Source organism: Vespa velutina, chromosome 2 (genome assembly GCF_912470025.1).
Source record: "Vespa velutina chromosome 2, iVesVel2.1, whole genome shotgun sequence".
Taxonomy (NCBI): domain Eukaryota; kingdom Metazoa; phylum Arthropoda; class Insecta; order Hymenoptera; family Vespidae; genus Vespa; species Vespa velutina.
Genome location: NC_062189.1, coordinates 13,602,327 through 13,630,046, shown reverse-complemented (window position 1 = coordinate 13,630,046; position 27,720 = coordinate 13,602,327). Strand labels below are relative to the sequence as shown.

The 27,720-nt window shown below is 37.2% G+C and overlaps 2 protein-coding genes across 16 annotated transcripts in view; both read left to right on the top strand.

Annotated features, from left to right (window-relative positions):
* The window catches only part of LOC124946897 (peripheral plasma membrane protein CASK), a 127,427-nt gene that overhangs the window by 23,764 nt on the left and 75,943 nt on the right, over nt 1-27,720 (top strand). For 8 of the 15 annotated variants that reach the window (XM_047488289.1, XM_047488290.1, XM_047488295.1 and 5 more), the window contains 6 exons: nt 2,831-2,917; nt 6,412-6,602; nt 6,804-6,926; nt 8,467-8,656; nt 8,755-8,876; nt 10,027-10,206. In XM_047488289.1, the coding sequence (XP_047344245.1) occupies nt 2,831-2,917; nt 6,412-6,602; nt 6,804-6,926; nt 8,467-8,656; nt 8,755-8,876; nt 10,027-10,206 (893 nt within the window). Of the gene's footprint in view, nt 1-1,153; nt 1,226-2,830; nt 2,918-6,411; nt 6,603-6,803; nt 6,927-8,466; nt 8,657-8,754; nt 8,877-10,026; nt 10,207-27,720 lie in introns of all 15 variants that reach the window. The other 7 variants (XM_047488294.1, XM_047488306.1, XM_047488305.1 and 4 more) reach the window with 4 other exon arrangements.
* On the top strand, nt 13,180-26,508 carry LOC124946905. Its single transcript, XM_047488330.1, has 3 exons — nt 13,180-14,462; nt 22,902-23,699; nt 24,643-26,508. The coding sequence occupies exons 2-3, from the start codon at nt 23,187-23,189 to the stop codon at nt 24,670-24,672; spliced, it is 543 nt and encodes a 180-aa protein (XP_047344286.1). The 5' UTR covers nt 13,180-14,462; nt 22,902-23,186; the 3' UTR covers nt 24,673-26,508.

Sequence of the window (27,720 nt, the reverse complement as noted above, 5' to 3'; positions counted from 1 at the left end):
GTCGAAACGATTGCAGATTAAAATCTCTCCGTTTTGAAATAAAAAGCCAGACGACGTTGAAGCGGTGAGACACGTCGAAATATATCATAATATCGAATACTTCATAGGAATTGGTATGGGTTTTTTCGGCGTTGTATAACTAATATATATATACATATATATATATATATATATATATATATATGTATGTATATATTTATATATAATATATACACACGTTTGCCGTTAGTATATTGCCGTTAAGAGCTGTTGAAAGAGTGCACCTTAATATGTCGGTCAATTCACTTTGATCGGCACTCATGCTATCGCGAGTGCTTGCCAGCTTTCGAGCGTTTTAGGGGAATATTGGTGAAATAACATATTTACATACACGAATTATTGCATCATAAATATAACGATAACTAATTGTCACCTGTGTGTTTATAAAAATGATTAACAAGCGACGATCCTTTGTCTATTTTCCTTTTCAACAAAATCAAATTCGAATCAATTCAAATCGGAATATAATTAACTTACGTGACTTACTTAATGTCATAATGAAAAACTCGATTGGGGGCATTTCGTTATTACCTAGACACTTCTCTTTCCAAGATATAGAGAGAAAGCTCGATACTGCATTATACGAGAAACATTTGGCTGACAATATAAGGAGTAAATCCCTTCGAGCACTGTTTCCATCATCCACAATCTTCAGAGTTTCGAACTAATTTGACAGTCCAAGAGTAGGACAGGCACCAATGGGAGAACGCTCTCGCGAACTAGGACACTTAGCTTTCTCCGCACTCTTTTTGAAAGTAAATCTTTAATAAGCGAACTTACGGGCGAGTTGTTTGAAGTAGATATTCTTTATCATCAAGAGATCAATTTCCTTACTATTTCTTTCCCCCTTACAGAGTTTCAATGTCGATATAAATAAGAAAGTAAAAAAGTAGTAATATCTACTTACTAAAAATGTAGAATGAAACTTTTAATTCTGCAAGTCTTAGCTGATTATCTTAGGAATCATACGTTTTCTCGAACATACATACCATGGGCACGTAGTACCATTAAAAAGTCCTTAAAGTGTTATTATAGTTAGCATACAAGACGAGGAAAGAATAAAGTTGTATTACGAGTTATTTGATAACCTGAAATTTGGTTTGAATGAATACAGAGTGTTACACAACCGAGTATCGGCAGTGTCTGAGCCCAAAGGGGCAGCTCTACTTGAAGGCCGACAGCGAGGGTAAGCTTGACCTTTAATCATCACTTCCGCTGGAGCCTTGTATCATCACGCCATATATATTACACATACTTATTACGTCAACCCAGATTGTATTATGCTACGTTTTAACCCGATCCGTGTATCCCTATCACATTACTGTATTCTAGAAGCCGCCACTGCTTGCTTGCTTGCTTTCCGCGTCCCGACGATATCGGTCATGTTGACTCATTTTCTGTATAGGGTGTCTCTCTAAACCTGTGCTTTAAATATGGCAACGTAGTTCACAGATTCAAAAGCGCTTCGCTTTAGTCTCATCTGGCTTACTTAACTGAACGTTTATTTTAATCGTATTCAGCATCATTGACATTAATGAAGTATTCTAAAATACGTATTATTTCATTATTAGTATATTGCAAATTGTTCATTGGATATATTTACATTTTGAATAAATACGAGACGTATAAGTTTAAAGACTTTTCTTTGAGAATCTAAACGAACGAAAAAGTTGTTCTAACGTTTGCTTTTTTTTCTTTCTTTTATTTTTTTTATTTCTCTCATATTCTTCTTTAACGTGATTCAACACTTGAGTCTTAGCCAAGTGTTTGAACACAGATGCAATTCCAGCGTGTTTCGTTACGTAAATTATTCATTAGATTATTGTTTCAGCTTAAAGTTCAACCGTAAATTGAAAGAGAGAAAAGAAAAAGAAATCTACGAGGTTTCCATCAAGTTATATCAAGTTTTCTTTCTTATTTTCCATTACCTCGAACTCATTGCCATCCTTAAAGCACGCATCTGAGAATGTCCTATATATGTTTCCTTTACGTTTCATCATACCAAACATATTTAACACAACATACAATCATTATAGACATATGAATCGTTTAAACTCACCCGTCCACATTGATCTCTATCCACTCTCAGTGTTGATTAACGTCTCGCTGTAATTCATGTCAGTATGATTATATATCGGTGTCTTATTATAAAACACATCAGACGTGACGCTATTGAGAACGACTTTCGAACGCATTTCGTAGGCCCACATCTCGACTCTCATATATACCTATTTCACACTGTTATATTACTTAACAAGGATCGCACTATCCTTTACCGATAGAAAATGTCTACGATAAAGAAGAGAAATCCTGAAGATATTTGGTACAACCGAAACAGAGTTCCACGTATCGATCGAAAGAAAAGCAAAGAAGGATAAACAGTATAAAGGAACAGTAAAAATATGAAAAAAGAAAAGAAAAAGAAAAATAAAAAAGGAAAAGATAAGAAAGAAAGATAAAACGGCGCATCACGTACAGGTCGGTCTTCTACGAGCAACGACGATGTTCGATGAAAGCATTTCGCTCTCTTTCTCTTTCTCTCTTCCTCTCAATCTCTCTCTTTCTTTCTCTCTCTCTCTCTCTCTCTTTCTCTTTCTCCTTCTCTCTCTCTCTCTCTTTCTCTCTCTTTCTTTCTCTCTCTCTCTCTGTCCTTCTCTCTCTCTCTCTCTCTCTCTCTCTCTCTCTCTCTCTGTAAAATATAATCGACGAATGATAGCAGACGCTGCGTAAAATGCGTTATTATCCTGAGGATAACTATCCTTCTCCTTTTCTCTCTGTGTTGTTTCGATAGGGCTGACCTCCCCGAGCTGCAATTTCCCTTTCGAGGACCTGACCGACGCCGAGGATTCGCTAGTCAGCGACACGGAGGACAACATTGGTATTGATGTGCCTGCAAGATCTCCGTAAAAGAGTGGCGCAACGCACGGGGGTAGAAACGTAAAGAAATTTATATCTTTCGAGAAAGTCTTTCTCCCTTTACGGTCCATCGATTTGAATTCGTGTCTCTTACCACACGAACGATCGTAAAAAAGAAAAGAAACATTCTTGTTTTCTACTTCGGGTTTTTCGTATATGTACATACATACATACACGTCCGTTTGTGTATGTACCACTATAAGTCCGTTCATTTATTATTCGAAAAAGGCATTTTGCTGTTCTTTCTCCGTTTCTATCTCTCTATCTTTATTTCTTTTATTTCTTATTTTTTTTTGTTTCTCTTTTTTACTTTCTTTCTTTCATTCATTTTCTTTCTTTCTCTCTCTCTCTCTCTCTCTCTCTCTCTCTCTCTCTCTCTCTCTCTCGAACATAAAAGTTTTAAATCGATTTCGAATAAGATCTTTCAAATACTTTCGAAACTTCGATTGGCAAGGGGCTTTTTTACCCCCGTGTCGTTCGGTCATATCCGCTTCTCTAATAAGTCTAATATATAATACATATATATATATACCACCTATATATCGTGAACGTCCTTATAGACGTTCCATTTGAAACCTGTGTGCGGTAGTATCACCCCCACCCCAACCCCCTGTAAAAGTCATTGTGCAGGCCGCATATAGTTGACAGATATATTTATTGTGCCGTTGAGCTGCCCTAAATTTGTTGGAGACAAAAAAAAAAACAGTACCTTTATAATAAATTATCGAGGACGTTCCTTTCATAGTTTAAGTCTCCCTCAGTCTCCGTTTGTCCTTCGACGTCATGTCGTTTTTGTAGCCGTGAGAATGATCCGAGCTCTGCTTCTTCGTCGTAATGTAGTAAACCTGTGTAAGATCGAATTTGTTGTAAAATCGAAGGGTTCGTTACCATATCCGCCGTCTCATTTTTCTCAATTTTATCGTGCAATCTTTTCGTTATTACATGTTTATAAATGTGCAATACGGAATGTGCTATCGATGGAACGCATGCGATGCAATATGTGCATGTAAATGTAACATGTTACACGCGAGAGCGTGAGAGTAATAAACCCTTCGATGGTTTTCTTTCTTCTTTTTCTTGTTCTTTATGTGTATATATATATATATATATATATATATATATATATTTTAACATATATATTAAAATAATTATAATATACATATATATATATATTAACATATATATTAAAATATTTATTATATATATATATATATATATATATATATATATATATATATATATATATAATTCTTTTATCAAACCAAGTCGATCGATAATTGCCCGAAAATATGTGGGCCTGTTTATGCCGTCATTGTCCGTAGTAATAGACTAGCCTGTTTTGTGTGTCCGTCTATATTTGTGTGGCTTTATGTTCGTCTTATGATCTTCTCGACTCGACGAGGCCGTATCCATAAGAATTCAAAAAGTATCTCAAGGTATAAGATATTCATTCTGTAAGGGATGTTCTCGAAAAAGGAATTCGAAGATATCTCTTTTATGGTGTTATTCCTAAAATCTTTTTTGAATTGTTAAACGATCATAGGAGTATAAGATCTCGGTGGATGTTTCGGTTGGAAATGTATAAGAGAAAATATGTGCATATGTTATATATGTCAGTCCTTCTTTTGATTTCCCTACAAAGTACAAAGTATAGTGCATCTAATGAACTATTTTATTATTTCGTTCATTTGTAAACGGAATAATTAGGTATATTCCATTAGCACGGATAATGTGTTAATCCAGCGACATTATTAATTTACATTGAAATTGATTATTGAATTCGTCTCAGCAAAAAAAAAAAAAAAAAGGAAAAAGAAAGTAGCTTCTTTTAAGAAGCTTTATTGTTTCAACAGCTAAATGCATCGTATCGTCGTCGATTGTATTTCGAATGCAAAAATTGCGTTCGACATCTATCAAATAAATCAAATCTTTATTCGTTTCTTTTGAATTATGTGACAAAGAAACAAGATCATTGAATTTAGCATTGCATGTTAAAATGTGTTCTTCATGTTCTTCTCCTTGTTTAACTTTAGTCTCAAAACTTTGTTCATGCTTTTCCATTGAAATTTTTAATGTATTCTCTTCCTTGCACTTTTACAAATTTCTTCTTGTAGTATATCACAAAGCGTGTAGTAGATGTAATTAGATTTACTAAACGTATATGTTTGTTTAATTAACTTTTAATCATCTTTTTCATTCATGAACAAAATCTTCATCATCATTATTATTATCATCATCATCATATTTTCATGCTCATTTCGTTTAAGCCGTATAATAAGTTGGATAAAGACAAATAAAACGTTGTTCTTTTATATTTCTATTGTTTTGATGTTGCGAGAAGTAACCCATACACATATGCCAAGGTTTTAATAAGAGTTAATTACTTAAACGAGCTAAATTGGCCTTTTAAGAAACAAAATAATTCGTACGAATAAAAGCAGTGCCGTCGTACCAACGTAACGTGAGACTTACAAGTAGAGATGGAAATAATATGTTTATACGTCTATCAAATGATCAACGTTACACCTTTTCATATTATGCGAATTATATTATACATATATATGCATACACATATATCATTCTACAGTATATAGTGTATATTTTTTAATTCTCTTACATAAATAAATTCATCGGGAGTAATAACGTATTTAAATCAAATTTAAAAATTAATTTTAATTTTATTCATAGATATATAAATGTGATAGATCCAATGTGATTATTTAATGAGGCTATAATTTTTCTTGGATATTATTATCGCATTAATTCTCGCGTATTTGCACGTAAGCATAAGTTTTAGCACTAAACCGCGACACCATTTTCGTTTTCATGTCGCTTTACGTGTTGTTTCTACGATTTTATGATGTGCATTTGTGACACAAACTCATGCTAAGTTGCTCGAGTCACAATTCGATAGTTACAATCAATGTCGATTTGTCTCGAAATTAGCTCGATTCTTTGTTAGCAAGAGCATAGTGTTCGACCTGATTTAATTATTTCTTGATTAACTGCTCTCTTGCTGCTTCTTTTTATTTAAAAATGTAATAATTTTTTTTCTTAACATCGTTCCCATTTTTCATATCCAGTCGATGAAAAAATAATTTCGACAATTGAAAATTCCTAATTCATCGATTTTTCTTTCTCTCTCTCTCTCTCTCTCTCTCTCTTTCACTTTCTCTCTCTTTCTCTCTCTCTTTTTCTTTTTCTATCTTTCATTTTATCATTTTCCCATCTGATTTTATCGCTCGAGTGATCGAAAGCGAGGACCGCGGACGATCGCTCGTATTTATCGTGCAATGCGCATGCATATCGAAAAAAAAGTCGTATTCAAGCGCATTTATAGCTTACCTTGCAAAGATCAATCGCAAAAACATTCCAATCATTCTCACTTTCGGCCCGCTTATGCTTTTATCGGTCGAACGAATGACTTATCATTTATTTCTTTATTTTCTCACGAAGTTCTCGGTCACACAGGTCGCGTTGGATGTCCACACTTCATGGCACCGGAAGTGATTCAACGTCGGCAGTATGGGAAGCCAGGTGACGTTTGGTCGGCTGGTGTTCTCCTTCATGTTCTTCTTACCGGCACCCTTCCATTTGTGGGTTCTCGCGAAAGGCTACGAGAGGCAATTTGTAGAGGACGAGTTCAGGTATGAGACTTTTTTTCCTTTTTACCTGACATTTTTTCTCATCTGACTTTGAAAAAGATAGATTTTTCAAGAAATGTAAAAAAAAAAAAGAAAAATAAAAAAAAACGAGAGAGAGAGAGAGAGAGAGAGAGAGAGAGAGAGAGACAGGGAGAGGGAAAGAGTGAATGTTCTTTTCAATGATATATTCCTTTGAATTTGCAGATGGAAACACCGTTGTGGGACTCCATTAGCGAGCCAGCGAAGGACCTCATACAGAGAATGTTAACGACGGATGTAAATCACAGGATCACTATTCAAGAAGTCCTCAATCATAAATGGCTCAGAGTGAGTAGAAGCACACTTGCTCGACTGGTGACGATACCATCAGGAATGACAACGTTCTACATACGATCGACGTCATCGATGTGTTACGAGAAAGAGAGAAAGAGAGAGAGAGAGAGAGAGAAATAGAGAGAGAATAAATTACTATACTATTACATAGACCACAGTATATAAAGAGCTATGAAATAAAAATAATTCGATCGAAGGAAAACTTTACCGGCTAGAGAATAAACAGCGTGGTTTGAGGCGATTAATGTTGTTTTCCGTCTGGCTCATTTTAACATGTTTTATTTTCGTTTCCTCTCTTACGTTCGTTCTCGGAAAGAACGGCACTTAGAAAATACTTTTGACATTTCTTTTTCGGTATATTATAATAGTCTGCCATTTCTTTGCGACGTGGGTGCGTGTGCAAATGGTATAACGATGCGTGTGGTACGGCATTTAGTCAGTGACCTAAGCAAGACTCGCCGGTACCCCATGTGTATCGATGTAGTAATACACGTGCAAGTGGGTTATCGATTGTTATCGTGAGGGCAAAGCTCCAACGGTTAATGAAAATAACCATAGTAAAGTATACCTCGGGCCGCGCCACTTAACGTTTTTTTTTCCTCCTTTTTTTTTGCACACGGCCGCACGTTCGTGGAACACACACCCACATACACGCCCACGCCCACATTGACACGGACTACGAGGGCAGCTTCGTAGCAAACCGTTACGTTCATCGTTTACTTTTCCTCGGCTCGACTCTAAACGAAAACGACGTAGCTTCTATGTACCTATGTATGTATATATCTATATATATATGTACGTACGTTTATGTTTCTATGTAATATACCGAGTACGTTGCTTTTCTTTTTTCTTTCTTTCTTTAATTTTTTTATTTTTTTCTTTTTTTTTTTTTTTTTTTTTTTTTTTTTCTTTCAAATGGCGAGATTTTCGTGCGAAAACTTTTCACCATTTTCTTCATAAAACCGCATCTATTATTATACTTTTATCGATAAAATTATGCAAGTATTGTCGTCCAAGTGGGACACCCGCTTCTTGACACGACGCACCTTATTACAAAGGCAACTATGTGAAATATGCCACATCGGGCCAGCCGATCGATGATGTAGTATGGTGCGCCAATCTAAGACGAGTATTTATTTATTATACGTATATGTCAAAGTGATTCTTCGCCGTCTTTCCTCGAATATTTTAGTTTGATTGTTTTGCCTATAGATATGCAGATGTAAACATAAAGTCTGTCGATCGAATTTTAAAGGGTCTTTCATTTACGTTCGAACGTTCAAACAGGAAGGACGAACGTCGAGTTTATCTTTTCATTAAATGAAGGATATACGTATCAATTTCCTATGCGTATCTGTTACATGAATAAATTAAATTTCATACATGTCATGTTTAATGAATATATTATACATAAATACATACATACATAATTAGATATAATATTCATTGCAGTATCGCAATAATTATTATTCGGTTAGTCCGATTTGTCCTATTTCTATAATTCTATATTTATAATAATTATTTGATTTTATAGGATCGCGATAAGGGAGCAGCACGAATACATTTAGGCGACACTATAGAAGAACTTAAAAAATTCAACGCGAGACGAAAATTGAAAGATGCTGTGAAAGCTGCTGTCTCTTCGGCAAAGTGGCACGCCTCTTACTCGGAAACTAATGGCGACAGTCTTTCCGATGTTGGCGATGACGAAGTCACGACTACCGGTATGCTCATGAAATTTATAAGAAGAATGAAATTTATTAAATATCGAGAGACGATAAGACGTAAGAAAAACGATTGTTCATTCTCTTTTTTTTAATAGGAGCTGTCGCTGAAATTTTGGACTCGCTCGACGATATTGAAGTTTTGCAAGAAAGCGGTAGACTGACGCGCGGTGAAATTCTTAACGCAGTTGAGGACTATCGCCTTCGAGCTATTTTAGAGGTAGGCTATTATTACTCGAATAACAAACACTAATGAGATCGTAATAAACAGGGGAGAGTTTTCTATTGATAGAAGCAAGGTCGTAACGAAGGGAACATATTTCACGGATTTATTCCAAATTTAGCGCTCTTAACGAGATCCTTTCGACCAATTTTCACGTGGTAAATTGAGTGATAATCGAAGATATAGAACAGGATCGACCGTGAACAATATAGAGAGTACGTTTTCTAGAAGTAACAAAATTGTGGGTAAAACAGAGGAAATCAATTTCTTAGCAATCATTTTATCATGAGATGGTTATAGCAAGGCGTGGCAAACTTTTCACCTTCAATCACTAACTCCTTCGTTCTCGTATCGATCCACCGTGTCGATGAAGTTACTCCCTACATTTTCATTTTATTTCAACCACCTACGAGAACGAAGAACTTCAGAAGTCTCTCCAACTGCGGAGCCACTATCTTCATGATTCCGCTCTCTTTACTTCTCCACCCTTCGAATCCCGTGGGAAAGATATCGTAAGTCCACCCTCGACGAACTTTCGAAATTGGCGCAAGCGCCGCCCTTTCTGTTACCAAGATGGCCGAGCTGGAATCCTGATAAACAAAATGCCACGTACTATCGTGGGGGGTCGCGTTATCGGATGGTCACACGAGCGTAGGTGTGCGGGAAAGTACGGTGTTTCGACGGGTCTCGCGTGCTCATAATACGATGTTAACAAGAGCATGACAAGAGCATGATCCTGTCCTTCGGTCGATACTTCTTCTTCATCGGCTTTAACGGAAAGATGCATATCTGTCAGCTAATGTTCTTTGGCGAAACCGAATTGGCCGCCAACTTGTTAGAAATCGCAGGTCTCCTGGTGAGTTACCTGCCTTCGATTTTAATTCAAATAAATCTATCCTAATTAATAATTAAAATGCTCGTACGATAAACATGAGTTTCTATTGTCCGGTTAGGACATCTAATGGTTTGAATATGAACTATCACCATCTGTCGATTCGATCTTCAATAATCTTCGATCCTTCCTTGCGTATCTGTGTTTATAATTTCTTTTGTAATACAATTAATGAAACGATTAATGCCATTTGAATGATGATGCGGTTGCATTTAATTTTCGGAGAAAAGTAATTCTTATTAATTTTTTTTTCAGCTTTATGACAGGATCTCAAGTCGCGTACCTACACCATGCCGAGCGCCACAAACAGACGCTGTGCAACGTGCGCGGGAAGTCGAGGAGATCCTTCGGGAAGCGGAACACTCGACGGTACGAAACATCGATAGGGCCGACCTTCGAGAACTTCAAGAACTTTTGATGCAGCCGCATATGAGGGTAAGTAGCGCAAGAAGAATATCGATTCTTCTTTAAGAGGATCTTACACTGCTGAAAGTGACCATCAAATTACGCTTTCTTACGATACATTTGAAGAATGCAATCATCAAAGAAGATAATTTTTTCGATCTACGTTCTTACGTCGTAGAAAACTTATAATAACATCATTTACGTTTCAAAATTATAACTATAACCGATGGTGGAGTTGTATGGTCCCATTGGGATCTTTCTGCATCGCCAAGGGAGCTGTACTAATTCATAGGAACCAATTCGCTCGTCGATCCTGTCGTATAACGAAATAAAAAAGAGAGAAAAAAAAGGCAGAAGATAAAAAATGGGAAACGTCGAGCGAGAAAAGTCGACCACTGCTTCTTTTTTTTTTTTTCTTTTTTTTTTTTTTTTTTTTTTTTTTTTTTTTTTGGGACAGGGAAGGTTTTTTTTAGGATCGAGGATGATCAATTTTCTATGACTTTATCTGTGCTGGCTCGTTTCGTACTATCACCCTTCCCCGTCTCGTTACATTTCCTTCTGTTACATCGGAGATATTTGTATCGTTCACCTATCTGTAAAAGACTATCGTCGGTTGACTAGTAGTATATTTACCTCAGTATTTGATATTGCCTCTGATACGCCGTAAATAGGGCATGGAAATGTAGGTCGATCGTTAAAATTCTCATTTAAAAATCCCGTAGCTACCATTTGCAAGAAGGATGAGAAAGGGTAAAGGGGAAGAGAGAGAGAGAGAAAGAGAGAGAGAGAAAAAGAGAGAGAGAGAAAGAGAGAGAGAGAGAGAGAGGAAGAGAGAGAAACAGAGAACGAGAGAACTAGCAGGAAAACCGTAGCATAGGAAAGGAGCGGAGGAAGAGGAAGAGGAGGTACGTAAAAGACAGGAAAGGTAGTGCTTTGGAGAAGAAGAAGAAGAAGAAAAAAAAAATAGAAAAGAAAAAGATAGGAAAAGAAGATCGATTCTCGACGAAATGAAGGGTGGTAGTTGAAAATTAAAGTTCGAAGCTTTCGAGCATACCTTTCGTTCGTTCTGTTTAGATAAATTCCGATACATTGTTTTGTTTTCGGTGCCTCTTTTTATTTATTTCTTTTTTTTTTTCTTTCTTTCTTTCTTTCTTTTTTTTTTTTCGAACAAAGACAATCTCAATCAGTCGTATTTGACGTGAAGAGTTTTCAATGATTGCGACTAATATTGTATATCGACGGAAAAGACCTTCGTCGTTGACACCGAAGTGAAGACAAATATTTATATGCATATCGCTGGTTCGTCCTTCGAACGAAATATTTGGCATTCCGCTCTGTTTCCAGCAGGATCGATGTGGCGCCCTACTTTGATTAATATGAATAGTGCGTACGAAAATAGTCATTATCTGTTTCGAGCGCGGTTTAATTCTGGAAAAGTATAACTGAAAGATCTCCAGCGATCCTTCATGATATTTGAAATAAATTATGACGTTGATTATTTATTTCATATCGGAAATTCTTATTCGATTAAAAACGTTGTTTTTCTGATCATATGGAAGATTTTAATAGATTGAAAAGATAAATATAGAATCGATAAGGATTCCTTTCTGTTTGTTTCCTTAAATATGAAAGGAATATTCCTGTTCATAATTAATTTTGTATACGTTCCAAATGGAATAAGATTCAGTGTCCTAATTCAGATTATAAAGTAATTTCGTGTTAAAGTTAAAATCAAGATTCAATTCGATGGAATATATTACAAGCATCGTTGAAATGAGTTTTATCGTGTTTTCTACGCCAGACGAGGCGTAGAGATTCAACTCGAGAAATTTCGCCTAACCAGAAAATCGCGTAGTAAAGGAAAAATAATGAAATTGAAGGTACTAAGAGAAGGAAATGTGCATTTAGAACGATTGCGAATAATAGACTTCTCCTTCGCGTCGAAAGTTAAACTATTACTTCGGTTTTAGTCCGAGAGAAGAGATACGAGAGGAAGGAATTACAGTTTCATGAATGAGCTGGCGTGGAATGGCGGAAGTGAAAACGGGAATAAGAGCTAAGGAGTGAATTCATTTTGTCGGTCAGTATCGATTTACTGGCAAATCGCGAGTTAATCGTCGGCCTACACTTGTTGCGCGATATACGAGAACTCGGTTTTACACTAGTCACACAAATTCCACTCGATTTCTCACGTGCTTCTACATGGATTCTTTCCTCTTGTTTCGGTATCCATATAAGTCAAGAAATACGATGATGATGAGAACATAAACTCTTGTATCGATCGTAGAAATTATTTTATCCCATTATTAATATACGTTTTTTACATCGTATTTAAATATTTACCTATGAAACTGGCAAAAAAAAATAAGAGAGAGAGAGAGAGAGAGAGAGAGAGAGAGAGAGAGAGAGAGAGAAAATATCTCGTTATATATCACGTCAACATAATTATTTCTAAATCAATGTAATTCCGTGTCCATGGGGACGAAAAGCATTCTACTTTACAGTTAGCAATAAATGACCTTCGAAGTAACGGAAGTTAATATATTATTTAAACGTGACTCAGTATCGTAGTTATATCATTCAAAGATTAGTCTAGTATTCAGAGAAACGAAGATAGAATAATGGCGTGGCACTTTACAAAGAGAGTAGACGGTTAATTACTCCAAAGTTGTTAGGTCCATCTCCTTCCGACTTGATCGTTAGTAACTATACAGGATCGGAGGAAGTCCAGAAGCTTGCGGTTAATGGTCTCGAGTTCGTAAAGTGAATGACGTTCTCTGAAATGATCGGAGCTGAATGAACAAAATAAATCGTGCGAAATGGTTGAAAGATCGTGTCTCCTTATAGTCTTTAAAATTGTCGTACGATTGTTTCAATTCAAGATTATCTAAGGAAGTAACGACTGGTCAATAACGACGATTAGCCGATAAGCTAAAGCTTTCTCTAGACGAGGTTTCTAGTAGATAACGAGTTAGGAATTAATCAAAGCGAATAGAAAAACAAAAATTGAGCGTAAGTCGTGGTATGGCAGTCGAGGTTCACGATCCGTTGAATCACGATTGATTCGCTTTGTAGGTAAGTTCCCAAGGGCCCGATAACAACCGCAGTTCTGTTAGTGACAGCTATGCAGGCAGCTGGGGAGGTAGCTAACTAACTAGACAGACAACGATAGGAACAAGTAACAATAAATCTGCTCGTGGTCTCGCGTGTCGAAGGGTTGCTAGGATTTGGCTCGGTTCAGCGCGGCGTGGCGCGCTGTGTCGCATGTTACGGTGTTGGAGGGGTGGATGGAAGGAAGTGACGTTGTGGGGGGGTAGCCTGGTGGGCGAAGCCGCGAGGGCGCGGGCGCCAGGGCAGCGGAGCTAGTGTGCCGCAGAGCGCAGATCGCGACCGACGCGGTTCCGCACGCCTCTTCTGCGTCACCGGTGTTGTTTCTATCTTCATCTCTTTCTCTCTCTCTCTCTCTCTCTCTCTCTCTCTCTCTCTCTCTTTCTCTCTCTCTCTCTCTCGCTCTCTGTTTCTTTCTCACTCTTTCTCTTTAATACTCATCCAATTTTCCCTTTCTCTCTGTTATCCCTTACACGTGTTAGATCGGTCTAACGCGAGCAATCTTCTGTTTTGCGATTTTTTTTTTGCTCGCGAGAAGCTCAATAACTTTGCTAGTTTCATCCCGGCGAAATAGCGCTGAGCGAGAAAGAAACAACAATAGCATATGGTGAAGCGCAGCCGAGGGTGGAAGGCGCGCGGGATACGCCGTAAACAGCCGGTAGCGTAGCAAACTCGAACCGCGACCTCTCGCGAGCGTTTTCCATCTGGCGCTGACGAAACACCCTTTTCCTCTCTTCTCTTCTCTTCTCTTCTCTTCTCTTCTCTTCTCTTCTCTTCTCTTCTCTTCTCTTTTCTTCTCTTTTCTTCTCTTTTCTTTTTCACCACGTTCGTGTAATTGTGTGTGCGTAATCGTGCATATGTGTGTATATCCAACTCTACTGCATATTAGTGTGCGCAACGTCGTCCCTATTTTTTTGTGATCGAACTACGCGGTCGATTGACGTCTCGCATTCGAAACGTTCGACCGGACATTGGAGCGAGCGATCGAAAAGTGCATTAGAGTCCCGGGAACAATTGTCCTCCGAAGAGATACGAAAACCACTTCCCTACGCACCTACATCTACTTTTCTTTCTTTCTCCCTCTTCCTTTCTCTCTCTCTCTCTCTCTCTCTCTCTCTCTCTCTCTCTCTCTTTCTCTCTCTTTCTGGTTAAATATCGAGCGATGACTACGACCAGAGGTACAATTCTCGAGCTAGACTTCCACCTATTTTTATTTTTATCGCCAACGAACTTGCGAACGTTCCGACACTCTCAAGGCGCCTCGAATCCTACGAGAACTTGGCAAAGATTCAACTTATAGTTACTCTCTTAATGTCAGTCCTTTTATCATTTCATTTCTAACCAGTCTACTCGCGAAATTACGTATATCTGCTCGCGAAGGAAGCGCAGGTACTTATATTTTTTTCGAAAGCTCAAATGGTATCTGTTGCTTCTGTCTTATCGTCTTTTGTGCATTTCTTCCTTTTTCTTTTTCTTTCTTTCTTTTTTTTATTTTTTTTTATTTCTTTTTTTTTTTTGAAATTAATTTTTTAAAGTCCGTCATTTCGTACTAGATTTTATGAAACGATTTATTTATCTCATCGATCATCGTTTGGTTTTTTTTAATTATTTTCCAAATTTTTTAAACATTCGTCAACTATATTAGAAAAGAAACTAATTCTATTTTACAATAGCATAGGTATTAGTTATCACAAAGTAATCGAATATCTTTGATCGCGTATCAAATGGATATCCTTTTTTGTTCACTTTCATGAAAGATTCGTGTATTGTAGATGCGAGGTCGTTGATCTCGAATGGTCTACGAATGAATAGAGCCGGCGCGCTTATATTCTTCGCTAATACTTCGGCAGCTTTTCGTGGTATTCATCGAGAAGTAGGTACTACGTACACGCGTGTTGATAATACTATACCATACCTTACGTAAAACGAGAGAGTATTCATTTCTCCATCATTTGAAAAACTTCCGTTATGGTATTCGTTATTTCGAAATTCCTTTTGCTTTTAGATTATCTACGTTTCATCGTTTTTATCACGAAATTTATACAAGTATGTTAATATTCGTGCGCTTACAAAAGATGCTAATTAGTCCAAATACCAAAGAACAATAGAATTCTACGAGCTTAACGTCACATCCTATGATAACGCAAGCTATGATTCTTTTTATTTAGTAATTCTTTCCCCCCCTCACTCTCTCTCCCTCTCTCTCTCTCTCTTTCTCTCTCTCTCTCTGTCTCTCTCTGTCTTTCTCTTTATCTCTGTCGGCTGTCTTTCTATCTTCGGTCGTTGAGAAATTTCTTTTCAACAGCTTTTCGCAAAATGAAATTATCTCTCAACTTGCAACTATTCGAAGCAATTCTAGCGATGTTTCGTTAGTTGGGCTGGTCATGAGCGCATTGATAAGTCTGGTCGCGACAGGCCAGGATGGTGAACGAAAACCAATAATTTTGCGGTTTCCTCGAGAAGCCTAACCATATTCTCCATCCGTGAGACAAGCTTCCGCCGATTGCCAGCATATTTCACATCGATGACCCTCCTCTCTTCTCTGTCTATCTCTCTCTCTCTCTCTCTCTTTCTCTCTCTCTACTACTCACCTCGTCATAATCGATTCATCGGGTTAACTGCGAGTAGTTCGCCCCTATCGCTTGATCTTCGCTCCCTGACATTGCTCCTGTTCGCTTGGTTCTCTCGTCGACGATGAAAAGCTTTCTCTTGAGTCTCGAGATATAAAAAGTTTTGCCTTGGAATATTTTCTTTATCTTTTTCTTTTTTTTTTTTTTTTAATGGTTCTTACCTCTTCTCTACGAGGTTTTTTCTTCGATGAAAATTATACGTCATAATTGAGCTGCTTCGCAATTGTGAAAACTATTATTATTAGCATTAATCGTTTATGTTAGAAATTGAAGGATCGTGCTGTAATTCAAAATTGACGTTTAAGAATTAGAATGGACTATTTACAGAGTAAAAATGAAGAGGGGAAAGAAGGATGGAAGGAAGGTTGGAAGGAAGGAAGGAAGGAAGGAAGGAAGGAAGAGGCAATCGAGCAAAGTTCGAATAACTCTCGCATGCGATCGATCTAACTTAAGAGGATTAATTTGGCTCGAGGAAAAATAGCGAGGTGCCATTTAATTGCTAACGGTCCCACCTCTTAACTTTTATTAGTTTAGATCGTCGCTCGTAATGCGATCTATTAAAAAATTTTCCTTACTTCCGGGAGGGAGGGTTTTTTTTTTGTTCTTTTTTTCTTCCTATTACTTATTATTTCACAAGGGAAAACTTTTTTCTTGTAGTAGTTTTAAATGCTATCATCCCTCGTAAACAAGTAATTCTTTCTTCTTTTTCTTTTTCTTTTTTTTTTCTTTTTTTTTCTTTTTTTTTCTTTTTTTTTCTTTTTTTTTTTTTTTTTTATTTTATTAAACGTCACGAACGGTCGGAAGATCTTCACGTCTGACAGTGAATTTTCTCATCGCGACTACTACGACTAATTCTACGTTTTATTACACCTCGTACACTTTCGGTACAAAGAGTGAAATCACGAAACGAAGAGGAAGGAACTTCCGACGCCCTGAAACTTTTAATTTGTAACGTTGTTTGATGTTTTATCCGTCCTTCGTGGTATCTGCTCGTTTATTTTCTAAAAGTTCTAAATATTGACTTTACGAGCACGTTACTTTCTACTTCACGCTTCTCTCTACTTTTTCTTTCTTTCTTTCTTTCTTTCTTTCTTTCTTTCTTTTTTTTTTTTTCTTTTTTTACTTTCGTTGCCACAACTAAAAGCTTTCAGACCAACGGAGTGAGAAAAAATCCAAAATTTGCGAGAAAAACTTGCGCATATCGATAACGTTTCACTGAAATTTAATCCTAATTGTTTTGTAGAAATTTTAATAATAATAATGAATAATGTTTCGTCATTAATACTTTTCATTAATTTAGAACGGAGAAACATAATCTGACGATTTTCATCGATTATCACAGTTTAAGTATAGCAATTCATTATTCGTTAAAAGCATCTCTTGTAAGAATAACGTAAGATGCATAGGAATCTTTGTGCGAACGTTATTAATGACTATGCTCGTAACATAGAACGGCCAAGGAAACTGTGTGGTGTCCTTGGATTTCTCTCATTAACCGCATTCGTATTCCCTTTGCAAAGACGTACGTTCTCGTCTCTTTCGTGTAAATTCGTTTCCCATGTGAACCTGACTGAGCTGCTTTCGGCATGAGTCTCTAACGATACCTACTTTCCCTCTCTTTTTCCTTAACTAAATTCATTTATAGTCGGCGCAATACAGATCGTCAAGAGATATTCCCCAAGGTGGTAGCTTAACGAATATAATGACGTCTAATTGGGTAACTTTAAATGAAGCTTAAGTAACTACCGATCTTAAGGGAATCGTAGAAGGTAGAAGCTGAGTTAAGATTAAGTTACTCGTTTCTTCCTTCATTCCTTTCCGGTTAACCACGAAATCTTATATATGTATATAATGAAAAAAAAAAGGAAAAAAAAAGAGAAAGAGTAAAGAAAAGAAAAGATAGGAACGAAGTAGGTAAGAGATTTTCTTAATTAGTTTCCAACCGTAAATACGAGTTGAGGAAGCAGGTGTCCATGACATCCGCTCATTAAATTTTTAACGTCGGTCGGACAAACGGAGATAGAGCTCCATCCTAATGGCCAAATTCCTCTTGTCTCATTCTCGAGTACTTTGGCCTCTCGATGGAACGAGAGAGGAGGACATTCAAGAGTACCGTACTATATCTCGAAGAGCGAGTACGCTTTGTCTCGTTATTAGGGTGTCCTTCGTTTCTCACTACGTATATGCGTAAATCGTTTCGACGCTAAATGAAGTGTTGTGCGAAAACTTTTCAACGATATTTCGAGATCTATAGGGATTTCAATTCAGCCTTTCATAAAGTCGCAACAATTATTCATAAATGTTCTATCAAAAAATGATCACTTATGTGGCGTTCGATATTCTGCAATGTATATCGACGCGAGTATATAATTACGTACGTTGTTTCCACAGGGAAAATTCGATTTCGCCTTCCTGGATAACGGGTACCCACGCCAAGCACAATTTTCTCAATGAATTGCAGCACGAATATTCGTTCCTTTTATCGGCGAGGATTTACGCAAATTGGTAAACAGAGCACGACGAGGCGCACCGCTGACGGTGGGCGCCGTTAGCGTCAATCGATTTAATTTTCGGATCGCCAAGAAAATAAAAAATCCTGCGTGATTGTGTTATCGACAAGATAGAAAGAGAGAGAGAGAGAGAGAGAGAGAGAGAGAGAGAGAGAGAGAGAGAGAGGTAGAAATAAAGGGATAGTTATAGAATATCGTATAATAACCATGGAGTGCTATAATAAAAAAAAAAAAAGAAAAAAAAAATAATAATAAAGAAAAGATTGTCGATTATATCGGAAAATTTTACGGGAGTTTTACTCGCGAACGAATAAGGAGGATTTATATTTCCTTTTTTCTCCTCTCCTATTTCACTCCCCTCTTCTTTTCCTCTCTTCTCTTTTTTTTCTTTTTTTTTTTTTTTTTTTTTTTTATTATTATTCAGAAAAAGAAAAACGAAAGGAAAACGAGGCCGGAGGGCCGAGAGGTCCGTACGCTGTGCTGGTCGTAGCAGACCTGCGCGTTAGCGCATTGATTGAATTTTGTACCGGCAAGCGAGCTAGAGAAGGGAAGGAAGGGACGAAGAGAAGGGGTGGTTGAGGGTGGCGAAGAGAGGTGACTGACGAATGACGGGACGATGGAGTCGAGCGACCGGAGAGGGTTGGGAGGGAGAAGGTGTAGAAAGAGGGTGAGACCACGAGGATAGTTAGATTTTTGAAGTAGCACGACTGTCCATGGGTGAGGGGATCATGGGGAGGGCGAGGGTGAGGGTGAGGGTGTGGGTGAGGGTGAGGGTGAGGGGGGAATTTAGAAAAGACGACGACGACGACGAGTCGAAATCGGCCAAGAGTAGGAGGATTCGTTGGAGCCAACCGTGAGACTTTCCTTGGCAAATATCTCCGTTTGCTATGGCTGCTGCTACGCCCGTTATTCTTTCAAAACACGGCCCCGAAGTTAAGCAGCACCCTTCCTTTCCCATCCATGTTCTCTCCCTTCTCTTTTTTCTCCTTCTTCATCTTTTTCATCTTCCTCTTCCTCTTTTTCTTCCTCTTCTCCTTCTTGATTCTCCATTTATCCTCTCCTTACGGTTCACTCTCTACTACTATTCTTCAACCCTTTCTCATTCCCCTCGTCACAATTTTTCTCCCTACGCACTTTTCTTTATGGCACGGAGAAGAAAATAGCTTTGCCAGTGCTTGCGAGATGGCATCGAATTTCGAATTTTGATTTTACTACTTTCTTCAATTCCCCTTGAAAATTCTTCCTCTGCGATCACTTCGTTCTTGCCAAATGAGAAAATTCTTTCTCTTCTCTTTTATTCACGATGATGTTGTTATTTTGTCTCGAGATAAACGACGACGAGACTTAATCCTAAATGTGAATATGGTCATTCAATATATGTACATATGTATATAACAGATATAAAAGTGAGCGTTTTTATTTCTAACCGGATAATCTCTGCAGCTAGAAGAACAGAAGTATCGTTGTGATTTCTCTAAGCTCTTTCAAGCTTCTTCTTTCTATCTCACAATGTATCGTTATATCGAATCCGCGGAATTACGTTCGTGCAATATCGAAAAACTACTCAAAGCTACGAGACGAAACTTTCGAAAACGTTCATGCGAGAGTCTCCATACGTTACCATACGTGCTTCCCTTTTTTCTTTTTCTTCTGTTTCTTTTGCTTTTTTTTTTCTTTTTTTTTTTTTTTTTTTTTTTGCTTTCTTTCTTTTTTCCTTTTTACCGAGAGACGAGGTATTCTCGGACGTTAAAAATTCTCTATAAATTCACGTTTCTCCCTTTTTACATACAATATTTATGCGTTGTCGTTATTGCGGAATATCGTTTCCTTTATTCCCATCGTGAAATCGCTTTGACCTAAATCAAGTAGATCGGTATCCCTACGTAAGCCCGACGTCGAAAGGGCAAAACGAAATTCGAATACCCGTTGGAAGTGAGCCGATTTAAGCTGTCAATGAACGCTAACGGAATCCTTTTGCGTTTTTACGTCTTTCTTCATAGCACTGGCAAAGAAATTGAATATAAGCCAAATACTAAAAAGGCAATTATATAAAGCGAATCTATAGCTTACATACATATACGTCTAAATGTTTGTGCGTCTGCGCTCACATTTGTGTCCTCATATATGTATTTACTTGCCAGGGTATTTCTCGGGTCTGTAGACCGCGCGAATCAATTAACGGGACGGTCTAGCGATAAGCAAGAAGAATGAGCTTGCTTACGTACGTAATTACCGAGAGCTGAATACCTAATAGGCGTCGTATTTCTCTTTTGCGTTAGCCGTAGTATTCGTCCGAGCGAATAAATTAAATAAGAAATTTCGATTTGCTTGATTTTATTGCTTCTTCGATTTTTACACATGTGTATTTAAAAATGGTATATAGAAGGGTATCCGCATAATACCGCATTTCTTATCCTTACTATAACTAATCTTAATATATTTTTTTAATAAATTAATGAAACATGTATCATCTTATTCATACGAAAGACCATCTTTGAAATTAGAAAGACCTCTTGGTTACAGTCATTCACGAATATCAATACATTGTACCCATACGCTGATGTGAATTCGCTAAAGCTTAAAGAGGTAGTATACGTATGCGTTTATGCATATGTACACATAAGCCGGTGAACGAGTGGCGAAATCAACGTTTTTCTCTAGGGCATACGATCGGTGCCCTACGGGAGTTTGGCAATATTACTAGTTCTTGTTTTTCTCACGGGTAAGCATTGAGACCGTGCGCGTTTTGTCATCGAGCTTCTTTGTTTGCTTTCAAGCATAAAAGCACCACGCTCGTGTATCTCGTTCATACCTTCCTTCTCCTACCTCTACCTATCGTCCTCTCTTGTTTTTTATTTAGCTCACTCTTTCTCTTTTTCTCTCTCTCTCTCTCTCTCTCTCTCTTTCTCTCTCTTTCTCTCTCTTTCTCTTATATGTATCTATCTCTATCTCTAATTCTGCGTTCTGTTCTTCGCTACCGACAAATAGACAACACGTATTTTTTTTTTTTTCTTTGGCACCTGCGCCATTTCTCTTTGTAACGACGCGAAATAAAGATTTTCTTTTTTCGTACGGTCACCTGACTCTTCTTAATACACGTAATTAAATTATTAAAATAAATTAAAGATATTTATGAGTTTAATATTATTGTTAAAAATCATTTGATTTTATCGTTAATACAAATTGTCGGAATAATGGAGAGAGAAAAAAAAAGAGGGGAAAAGTGAACATTTTTGAGACGCTGCCAATCGTGAAGTTAAGTTCATTGCTCGTTTTACTTCCTGCTCGAGAAGAGACATAGCGAAAGGAAAATTTAAGGAAATGGCAGTCCAGAGGCATCATCTGTAGGGAAATGCATAGAAACGAAGTTACGATAAAATAAGGCCGTAGAAAGTCTAAGGAAAGGGATGGACTATAAGAGAAATGAGAGAAACGACTGCCAAACGAAGGTCTCCAAACGCGTTTTCACATTTTATGGCTAACTGCCTAAAAATCTTCTCTTTCTAACGTAGAGACACTTTTTCTATTTCTAGGTACGTATTTTTATACGATTTTAATAGAAAGAAAACGTCTTTGTGACGTTTAGTTTTAATTCCTTATTTCATTCACATAAAACTTGATAAAAACTTTTTATTTTACAAATCAAATTGCAACAATTTGAATAATTATTCTTTTAAAGTTTTAAAAACATTGACATTGATCTTTGTATCTTATGAAAAAAAAAATTATCTTATGAATTCGTTGATTTGAATAGATAGATCAAAGTGTCCTTCTTGAATTATGATCGGTGACGAAAATACGTTACTCTTTTATGATCGTACACGAGTACAGTATCGATATCTTAACGTGCTCTACTTTCTTAGCATCCGGAATGTAAGTACCCAATTCTGTTCAGGATCGTCTTCGTCCCTTACGTCTTATTTTGAACAGGCGTGCTTGATTTTCTACGAAAGATATCGAGAAAATCGCTAGGACTTCGTAGGTACATATATGAAAGAAGAAGGAGAAGAAGAAAAAGAAGAAAAAGAAGAAGAAGAAAAAGGAGAAGGCGAAGGAGTAGTCGTGTTGAAATTTTTAGATCCTTCTTTTCGAAACGACTGGCTTCGTCCAAGGCTAGTTCCGGGTCTTTGAGCTTTCTACGTGGACAGGAGTTTTACTACGAAGGCGCGGCTAGCTTCTTTATCAGGCTGTTTTGTATTCACAGCCACGCGCCGGCTCTCTCTCTCTCTCTTTCTCTCTTTCTCTCTCTCTCTCTCTCTCTCTCTCTCTCCTAGAACATCTTCCGCTTTTCGCATAGATCATGATCATACACGAAGACGTTTTGTTTCCCTCGTAATATCGTCGTTGGTTTGTGTGTCATTAAAAAAAAAAAAAAAAAGAAAAAAGAAAGAAAAAAAATATAAAGAAAGAGATCTGTTCCTCTTTTTTTTTTTTCTTTTTTGAAAATTCGAGGCGCATTCATGTCGGAATATTACAGGAGAAAAATCGATGGTTACCTCTTCCTATCTCAATCGATGGATCTCGAAGATAAACATTATCAACGATTCGACGTAGCCGCGTAATATGCGAAGCATTGGTTCGTCGCGAAGAAACTCGATAGCCTTCGACGTTGGATCTTCGTCGAGAGGCAACTTGAGAGGAAAGAAAAAAGGCGCGAACGTGATAATGTAGTAGTAGAGTAATAGTAATCTGGCCGAGGTAGCCGTGTTGAAGGTCGAAACGGCGAGGAAAAGCGAAGAATTGATGCGATGTGAAGATCGTCATGAACCCCCCTGCGACCAGGGACCCGTTTGGCTCCAGGTCGCCGGGATGCTGTTATCATTCGTGGAACCCTCAAGTTTATCCACCATGTGCGATATGCCAAAGGCCGTTGTTACCGTGTCCCCTGCGACGTTCCGTACCTCTTGTCCATCCGACATCCTATCAGGAAACGGATCTACGAGGACAACAGGAACATCAACCCATTCGTCAGCGTTCCGTCGAGACGCCATCACCAAGACGTCACGAAATCCTCGACAGGCGACCAGCCTCGAATCCTCACTATCATACCCATCCACCACCTAGTTATGTGCTCAACCGATCCGCTAGTGCGACTCGTCTCGGATCACCTGGTGCATCTCTCGGTCAACGTTCACCTGGATCTCGTAGATCAAAACCTCCTGGACTTGATCCTCCTCATCGATGGATCGGAGAGGAGACCAAGAGATCCTTACCGCAACACGTCTACAAGTATTATCTCGCACAGACCAAGGAATATCGCCGGCAAAATCTCAAGGTAACATTTATGCCGAGACAAAATGTGTCTCTCCGTTTTGCTCTCACTCTCTCTTTCTCTCTCTCTCTTTATACATATATATATATATGTATATATATATGTATATAAAAAGATATATATATATATATATATATATCTTTTTCTCGCTCTCTCTCACTTGTCTGGAAAATAAATTAGCCAAGCGCGTATGTCGTTGACTCGTACTACTGCGGTCTGACCATACTCCCTTTAGTTAATTCGTTTTACTGTATGCTTTTTAGACTCGACCACACAGTGTACCTTGTGTTCTCGACGTTGCGATTAATATAATGGGAGTGTAATTTTAAAGTTAATTGAGACGTGGATCAATTTAGATTTTTTTCTTTCACGTTTAAATGTATATGCGTCCGTGCGTACGTTCATTCTAATATTTAAATGGATTTCATAATAGATATTTTGGAATATAGGACATTTTGGGAAGAATTACTTTCAACGATTTTGATAGGAAATAAAGATTGTATCTCGAGCCTCGGAACGGGCGATGGGATAAAGATTCATGTTTAATGGCACTTCGCGTCGAGGAGAAACGTAGTGGGAAGATTTTTCCTTATCTCGTGATGCCGAAGTGCTTGACTGCGTTGTACTATCGGCTTAACGTGCTTTAGCAACATCGATAAAGCCGTAGGCTCTTGTGCTTGTGAAAAATTGAAGTATTCGATCGTGGAAAGCCATTCGTTTCGAACCTGAAATTTATGAATCTCACATGGACAATGATTTTTACAATGGAAACAAAATTCAAATGATAGTTTGTGAAATGTTTATATAGATAGATTGATAGAAAATTTGATGAATATTTAACGAAATAATGATATCAAATGAATGATAAAAAAAATATATATATATATATTTATTTATTTCTCGTACAAATATTTGCTTATGTTTTATATTTTGGCGGGTAGTACAGTTCGGTGGCGCTACTACAAACTGCCGTTAACGAGACACAGATGGCAGGTCCAACTGTATCCTGCTATCCCGATACAGAAGTTACTTCTTCCTTCTTAAATATCTTCGCCATTTTCTCGTTTTGTTTTTATTCGAAACAAAACGTAACTCCAGTCGACTGTACCATGTCAAAAGAACTGAATCAACGCGAAAGGCGCAACATGTATTTATCTTTTTACAAGAGCATCACTGAAAGAAAAAAGCTTTCATCAGTCATTCCTTTTTTAGTATAAACACAATGTCGAACAAATATTCCACACGTTTCCTTTAATTTTTCGAGAATTGTATATTCACTTTTAATTTATTAATATGCATTTCCTCGTAGGAAATAATTTATGTCAGAATCAATAAGATAAATAATTTTATTTCGAATGATAAAATGAATAGTTTTGAATTAAGTTAAACGATCTATATGAAAATGAAAACAGAAATGAAAATAGAGAAAAGAAGATAAATAAAAAAAAAAAAAAATTCCAGAAAATAAAGGTTCTATTCATTACTATCGATGTATCAACGTTTTATAGCACATAAATTACTGTATCACGTAGGAAGAAGAAATCGATAAAGTCCAATTTTTTCTTTTTTTCATATAACACAATATTCATATATCGGATTCCTGGGTGTAGACACCGAATGAGGGAATGGGAAAACATATTGTTTACAATAGCTATATATATATATTATATATATATATATATTTCATTAGAAAGAACCACGCAAGCAACATGGATGTTTAAGTGTTAATAACAAATTAGAAGTCGATTTTAATAGGGCAAAAAGGGTGTAGCTTCCACTATGCGCAACGTGTGATGAGGAGCTTATATATAGCCATCGAGGATGCCGGTATAATAACGCATCCGAGGTTGCTTCGCGTAACGAATATCAAATGACATATAGTACTTTGCCTGAATATCAAATAGCTGTTAAGGCCACACTAACGAAGAGACCTCGACCATGGCTTTTTCACTACTATTTTCTACTTCCTCTACTCGTACTTATACCGGACTATGAGAAAAATGGGAACTCGGCCATGCCGGCCTGCATCGCATCCGGCAAAGCCAAGCAAGAAAAGAAATGCTTCCTTCGGAAGATAAATACATATACATACATGCAGATATATATATATATATGTGTGTGTGTGTATGTATATCTGCATTGGTTCTTCTTTGTCTTTACAAACTGGTCGTACTTATTTTCACCGTTAAATTTGCTTTTAAAATTGAAAAAGAAATTTCCGAAGCTCCCTGGTAATTACCGCTATTAAAATTATAGTATCGAGTTTTCCGTAGCCATACTTCTTGCTCCACTTATTAGTCGTGATAACTTTGTAAATTATTGATACACTTTTGAAGAAAATAAGAAAGCTTCATTTTCAACTAAAGGCATTACTTTATTAAAATGAATATAAATATTATATTGTTCTGATTGTCATAAAGACTTTGAAATAATTTAAAGTATTTTAAGAAATATTCGATCATCTTTGAAATTGTTTTTATAAATGTTATATAATAATGCTGTCTGTAACGATATCGTAGAAAGCGTAATCTTCGGTTCGCTGAGAGGTATAAACATTGACCCTTTGCTTATCGATTCCAAACGCAAGGCATTCACAATGACAATGGCTCCAATTGTTGACTCTTCGGTTACCACGGTGAATTTAACGTCCGTTTGTTTACAATATTGATTTCTATGTATGCGCCAGTGTCGATATTGCCCTGCGTTTTTCGAATGGCAACGTCAATGAACTTTATTGATTTAAAAGATGAGAATTGCATCGAGCGCTTTTCGATAATTGATCATATAAAGAGTGATTAAAATTTTTCTCGAAAACTGCTAATCGCATCTATCTCGTTGCGTGTTTCAGGTAAGTGAGGAGAGCCAATTAATTAGCCTGCTAAATGTCGGTCGTATTCGACAGGTAAGCCAAGAATTACGCAACGCACGAGAACACGTTTGTATTCGATAAGCGTGGAATTTGGGTCGGTCGAAAATTCGTCATTACCTTTAAAATAGGTCATCAGGACTATCGTAGGAATCACGATACCTCGAAAGGACCATAGTGGTATTAGTTTTTCCAATGGCAGCTGTACGCTGGCCAGCAACAACGATTTGTGTTGTACAACTTGTTCAATGGAACCAATCGGTAAAGTATTTTGACGAAAGAGAAGAAAGCTTTATTTCGGACAAAAAATGTACGATTATGTGTATCGTTATATGCGCGAATCAATAATCGAATACCAAAACAACCTCCCGGATGCGTAACTGATAACGAGTGCTCGTATCAATTGCATTTTGATGTTCTCGAACGTGTTAATAATTCTTAAAAACGATATACACCGAGACCGATAATAAATATTGAAATCACCGGCGATATCCTACAACTTTTTATGGATGTTCCTCCATTCTCAAATTTTACCAACAATTCGTAACATTCTCTTTTTAATTTCAACAAACTCATTCCAATGTTTACATCGATGCCATTAAAGATTAAGTTTACTCATTGTAATTGGAATACTCTTGGTCTCTCGCTTAGTACTCATTTCGTTGAATATTTTCAATGTTTCAATGTTATGATCAAAAATTGAAGAGCCAGAAGTTATTTCTTTCGAAACACTCCGTTTAATGAAATCCTCTGATCGAAGAGGGCTCGTTGATGGATGTTGGTATTTCCGAGTCCCATCTTCGTATTGACAAAGTCTGTGGGCACTGACGAAGTACTTTCGAAAGGTCTTCCGTCTCCGTTGACTGTCGACCAAGGATAGAAAATCGGAGCCAAAATAAAAAGCTAACAATTTGTGCCAAACTACCAGATCTTGTTACGATTCTGTCCTTCTTTTTTTCTCATTCACATTCTTTCTTTCTGTTTTTTTTTTCTTATATATATATATATACTTAAAGAAACATGTTTTGTATTACCTTACATCGAATATCACCTTACATTCGATAGTTAGAAATACATTCCTCTAACGTTTAAGACTTGTATGCGCTTGGATTTGTTCTAAATTCAAATAAAATATATATATATATATATCCATTCGTC

Coding starts and splice junctions, on each gene's coding strand:
- LOC124946905 (XM_047488330.1), top strand. CDS start 23,187: ATGAACCCCCCTGCGACCAGGGACCCGTTTGGCTCCAGGTCGCCGGGA. Junction 23,700..24,642: donor ATCGCCGGCAAAATCTCAAG/GTAACATTTATG, acceptor CGGGTAGTACAG/TTCGGTGGCGCTACTACAAA.